This window comes from Somniosus microcephalus, unplaced genomic scaffold, assembly GCF_052327205.1.
Source record: "Somniosus microcephalus isolate GS21.2 unplaced genomic scaffold, FLI_Smic_1.0 scaffold10, whole genome shotgun sequence".
NCBI lineage: Eukaryota > Metazoa > Chordata > Chondrichthyes > Squaliformes > Somniosidae > Somniosus > Somniosus microcephalus.
The window spans coordinates 1,818,788-1,824,898 of NW_028225197.1; the positions used below are offsets into that span (position 1 = coordinate 1,818,788).

The window sequence follows — 6,111 nt, forward strand, 5'->3', positions numbered from 1 at the left end:
CTCCCTCCATGGCAAGAACGTCCTTCCTCAGGTAAGGTGACCAAAACTGCACACAATACTCAAGGTGCGGTCTCACCAAGGCCCTGTACAACTGTAGCAAGACATCCTTGTTCCTGTACTCGAACCCTCTTGCTACAAAGGCCAACATACCATTTGCCTTCTTAACCGCCTGCTGCACCTGCATGCTTACCTTCAGCGACTGGTGCACAATAACACCCAGGTCTCTTTGCACTTCCCCTTCTCTCAATCTATTGCCATTCAAATAATAATATGCCTTCCTGTTTTTGCCACCAAAGTGGATAACCTCACATTTATCCACATTATAGTGCATTTGCCATGTTTCTGCCCAATCACCCAACCTGTCCAAATCGTACTGGAGTTTCACGACATCCTCCTCACAGCATACCCTCCCTCCCAGCTTTGTGTCGTCTGCAAATTTGGAGATATTACATCCAATTCCCTCATCCAGATCATTAAGATATAGTGTGAACAGCTGGGGTCACAGTCTAAGGATAAGGGGTAAGCCATTTAGGACAGAAATGAGGAGGAATTTCTTCACCCAGAGAGTGGTGAACCTGTGGAATTCTCTACCACAGAAGGCAGTAGAGGCCAATTCATTAAATATATTCAAGTAGGAGTTCGATATATTTCTTAAGGCTAAAGGGATCAAGGGATATGGGGAGAAGGCAGGGACAGGGTATTGAGTTTGGATGATCAGCCATGATCTCATTGAATGGCGGAGCAGGCTCGAGGGGCCGAATGGCCGACTCCTGCTCCTATCTTCTACGAAAGGGAGGCGGAGAGGTTCAGGGAGGGAATTCCAGAGCTTAGGGCCGAGGCAACAGAAGACACGGCCACTGATGGTGCAGCGATTATAATCAGGAATGCTCAAGAGGGCAGAATTGGAGGAGCGCAGATGTGTCGGGTGGGGGTTTGTTTTCTTTGGAACCGAGGAGGCTGAGGGGAGACCTGATTGAGGTGTATAAAATTCTGAGGGGCCGAGATAGGAAGGACCTATTTCCCTTGGCAGAGGGGTCCACAACCAGGGGGCGTAGATTTAAAGTGATTGGTCGGAAGTTTAGAGGGGAGTTGAGGAGAAATGTTTTCACCCAGAGGGTGGTGGGGGTCTGGAACTCACTGCCTGACAGGGTGGTAGAGGCAGAAACTCTCATCACATTTAAAAAGTACTTGGATGTGCACTTGAAGTGCCGTAACCTACAAGGCTACGGACCAAGTGCTGAAAAGTGGGATTAGTGTGGATAGCACTTAATCGGTTGGCACAGACAAAATGGGCCGAATGGCCTCCTTCCGTGTCATTATTTTTCTGTGATTCTATCGCGGGGGGCGGGTGGTTGTGAGGCTGAAGGGAATAACTAAGATAGGGAGGGGTAAGGCCATGGGGGGATTTGAAAACAAGGATGAGAATTTTGAAATCGAAGCATTGCTTAACCGGGAGCCAATGTAGGTCAGCGAGCACAGGGGTGATGGGTGAACGGGACTTGGCGTTGAGTTACGACACGGGTAGTTTTGGATCACCTCAAGTTTACGTGGGGTAGCCAGGAGTGCGTTGGAATAGTCGAGTCTAGAGGTAACAAAGGGCCGGATGAGGGTTTCAGCAGCGGATGAGCTGAGGCAGGGGTGGAGACGGGCCATGTTACCGAGGTGGAAATAGGTGGTCTTTGTTATGCTGCGGATATGTGTTCGGAAGCTCATTTCAGGGTCAGATATGACACCAAGGTTGTTAACAGTGTGGTTCAGCCTCAGAGAGATGTTAGGGAGAGGGATGGAGTCAGTGGCTAGGGACTGAAAACAATTGCTTTAGTCTTCCCAATATTTAATTGGAGAAAATTTCTGCTCACCCAGAACCGGATTAGAGATTGTGGAGGGTCAAGAGAAGTGGTGGTGAGGTAGAGCTGGATGTTGTCAGCGTACATGTGGAAACTGATGCTGTGTTTTCAGATGATGTCACCAAGGGGCAGCATTTAGATGAGAAATAGGAGGGGCCCAAGGATAGATTCTTGGGGGCACCAGAGGTAACGATTCGGGAGCGGGAAGAGAAGCCGTTGCAGGTGATTCTGTGGCTACAATTAGATAGATAAGAATGAACCAGGCGAGTGCAGTCCCACCCAGCTGGACAACGGTGGAGAGGCGTTGGGAGAAGGATGGAGTGGTCAACCGTGTCAAAGGCTGCAGCCAAGTCAGGAAGGACGAGGAGGGATAGTTTACCTTTGTCACAGTCACAAAGGATGTCATTTGATGAGACTTTGATGAGACTTGATTTGACTTTAGGGCCAAGTCAGTGAGGTGGATTGGGCTGTTTCTGGCCCGCTGGTTATTGTGGGCACGGCAGGACACCAGTGGGACCGGCTCTGCCCTGTTTGTTCTTTGAGGCAAAATAAGCCAAAAAAGATTCCTGCTTCCCCCCCTTACCCTTTCTACACTCCTTTTACAGGGTTTTAGAAGTGGAGCATTTACAGACAGGAAGCTCAAACCAAACAGCACCTCAAGATCTGACAGAGTTACACGTTTCCTCAGGACCTGATTCAGTCGCTCATCCAATCTGCTGGCACAGCCGTGAGTTCACACTGATGAGAGACCTTTTAAATGTTCTGAGTGTGGGAAGAGCTTCAAAATCTACAAGTACTTGAAGCGACAACAGTGGCTACACACTGGGGAGAAACTGTTCACCGGCCCCGTGTGTGGAAGGGATTAATTGCACCATCCGTGCTGCTGAGACACCAGCTTGTCCACACCGATGAGAGACTGTTGACCTGCTCTGTATTTTTGATGTGATTCACTCATTCTTCCACCCTCCTGAGACACCAGCTTGTTCACAGTGATGAGAGACCGATTAAATGTTCTGACTGTGGGAAGAGATTTAAAAGGTCCCAGGAGCTGAAGAGACACCAGCTGGAGAGAGCAGGAGAGATTCTGTTCACCTGCTCCGTGTGTGGCAAGAGATTCACTCAGTCCTCGAATCTGCTGGCACACCAGCGAGTTCACACTGGGGAGAGGCTGGTGAAACATTCCGACTGTGGGAAAAGCTTTCAAATGTCCCAGGAGCTGAAGGGACACCAGCTGGAGAGAGCAGGAAAGAGACCATTCACCTGCTCCGTGTGTGGGAAGGGATTCATTTGGCCATCCCACCTACAGGCACACCAGCGAGTTCACACTGATACGAGACCATTTAACTGTTCTGCCTGTGGGAAGAGCTTTAAAACCTCTTGGGATCTGAAGCAACACCAGCAAGTTCACTCTGATCAGAGACCATTTATATGTTCTGTCTGTGGCATGAGCTTTAAAAGCTCCAGCACTCTGAACGGACACCAGCGAGTTCACACCGGGGAAAGGCCATTCACCTGCTCCGTGTGTGGGAAGGGATTCACTCAGTCATCCCACCTGTTGGGACACCAGCGAGTTCACACTGGGGAGAGGCCATTTACCTGCTCCGTGTGTGGGAAGGGATTCACTCAGTCATCCCACCTGTTGGGACACCAGCGAGTTCACACTGGGGAGAGGCCATTTACCTGCTCCGTGTGTGGGAAGGGATTCACTCAGTCATCCCACCTGTTGGGACACCAGCGAGTTCACACTGGGGAGAGGCCATTTACCTGCTCCGTGTGTGGGAAGGGATTCACTCAGTCATCCCACCTGTTGGGACACCAGCGAGTTCACACTGATGAGAGACCATTTAAATGTTCTGACTGTGGAATGAGCTTTAAAAGCGCTGGGATTTTGAATGGACACCAGCGAGTTCACACTGGGGAGAGGCCATTCACGTGCTCCGTGTGTGGGAAGGGATTCACTCAGTCATCAAGCCTGGTGGCACACCAGCGAGTTCACACTGGGGAGAGGCCATTCACCTGCTCCATGTGTGGGAAGGAATTCACTCGATCACCCCACCTGTTGAGACACCAGCGAGTTCACACTGATGAGAGGCCGTTTAAATGTCCTGACTGTGGGAAGAGCTTTAAAAGCTCTGGGGATCTGATGGGACACCAGCGAGTTCACACTGGGGAGAGACCGTTCACCTGCTCTGTGTGTGGGAAGAGATTCACTCGGCCATCCCACCTACTGACACACAAGCAAGTCCACACTGGAGAGAGGCCATTCACCTGCTCTGTATGTGGGAAGGGATTCACTCAGTCCTCCAACCTGCTGATGCACCAGCGAGTTCACACTGGGGAGAGGCCATTCACCTGCTCCGTGTGTGAGAAGGGATTCGCTCAGTACTCCAGCCTACTGAGACACCAGCGCGTTCACACGGTTCCAGTCACAGTCATAGAGTCATAACGGCACAGAAGGAGGCCATTCGGCCCATCAAGTCCGTGCCAGCTCTCTGTAGAGCAATCCAGTCACTCCCAATCCCCCACTCTATCCCCGTAGCCCTGCAAGTTTATTTCCCTCAAGTGCCTATCCAGCCTCCCCTTGAAAACATTGAGTGTCTCCGCTTCCACCACTTCCGTCGGCACCAAGTTCCAGGTCCTCACCACTCGCTGCGTAAAAAAGTTTTTGCTCACATCCCCCCTGTATCTCTTGCCCATAACCTTAAATCTGTGTCCCCTAGTCCTTGTACCATCAACTAGTGGGAACAGCCTTTCCCCGTCTAGCCTATCCAAACCCGTCATAATCTTGTACACCTCTATCAAATCACCCCTCAACCGCCTTTGCTTTAATGAAAACAAATCCAGCTTCTCCAACCTGTCCTTGTAGCTAAGATCCCCCATCCCCGGAACCATTCTGGTAAATCTCCTCTGCACCCTCTCAAGGGCCTTCACATCCTTCCTAAAGTTTGGTGACAAGAACTGGACGCAATACTCCAGTTGTGGCCTAACCAGTGCTTTATAAAGTTTTAGTATAACTTCTCTACTTTTGTACTCAATACCTCTATTTATGAAGCCCAAGATCCCATATGCTTTGTTAACCACTCTCTCAATATGTCCCGCCACGTTCAGGGACCTACGCACAGTAACTCCCAGGTCCCTCTGTCCCTGCACACTCTTTAAAACGGTGCCATTAAGTGTATATTGCCTCTCCCTGTTCCTTCTGCCAAAATGCATCACCTCACACTTCTCTGTATTAAATTCCATCTGCCACTTGCCTGCCCATTCTGCTAGCCTTTCTATGTCCTGTTGCAGTTGATTGGTGTCATCCTCACTGTTTGTCACACCCCCAAGTTTGGTGTCATCGGCAAATTTAGAAATTCTACACTGAATTCCAATATCCAGGTCATTTATATATATCAAAAAAATTATATAACTGCTGTGCTGATGATTCTATAGACACTGGAACAGTTCCCATGGATTGGAGGGTAGCTAATGTTACCCCACTGTTCAAAAAAGGTGGTAGAGAGAAAACAGGGACTTATAGACCGGTAAGCCTGACATCGGTAGTGGGGAAAATGCTAGAGTCCATTATAAAAGATGTAATAGCAGAGCACTTGGAAAACAGTGACAGGATCAGACAAAGTCAACATGGATTTACAAGAAGGTAAATCGTGCGTGACTAATCTACTGGAATGTTTTGAGGATGTAACTGGTAGAATAGATAAGGGAGAACCAGTGGATGTGGTGTATTTGGACTTTCAGAAGGCTTTCGGTAAGGTCCCGCATAAGAGATTAGCGTGTAAAGTTAAGGCACATGGGATTGGGGGCAAGGTACTGACTTGGATAGAGAACTGGTTGGCAGACAGAAAGCAAAGAGTTGGAATAAACGGGTCTTTTTCCGAGTGGCAGGCAGTGACTAGTGGGGTACCGCAGGGATCGGTCCTAGGACGCCAGCTATTCACACTATAAATGATCTAGACGAGGGAACTAGATGTAATATCTCCAAGTTTGCAGATGACACAAAGCTGGGTGGGCGTGTGTGCTGTGAGGAGGATGTTGAGAAACTCCAATATGATTTGGACAGGTTGGGTGATTGGGCAGATGCCTGACCGATGCAGTATAACGTGGATAAATGCGAAGTTATCCACTTTGGTGGCAAAAACAGGGAGGCAGATAATTATCTGAACAGCAATAGATTGGGAGAAGGGGAAGTGCAATGAGACCTGGGTGTCCTTGTGCACCAGTCGCTGAAGGTAAGCATGCCGGTGCAGCAGGCAGTTAAGAA

The 6,111-nt window shown here is 49.3% G+C and overlaps 1 protein-coding gene across 1 annotated transcript; it reads left to right on the forward strand.

The window, feature by feature from the left end:
• Window positions 1-916: 916 nt before the first annotated feature.
• LOC147083985 (uncharacterized) lies at window positions 917-4,365 on the forward strand. The gene is made up of 2 exons (XM_085979993.1): window positions 917-925; window positions 3,211-4,365. Exons 1-2 carry the CDS (start codon window positions 917-919, stop codon window positions 4,291-4,293), a joined length of 1,092 nt encoding a protein of 363 aa, XP_085836119.1. The 3' UTR covers window positions 4,294-4,365.
• The last annotated feature ends 1,746 nt before the right edge of the window (window positions 4,366-6,111 follow it).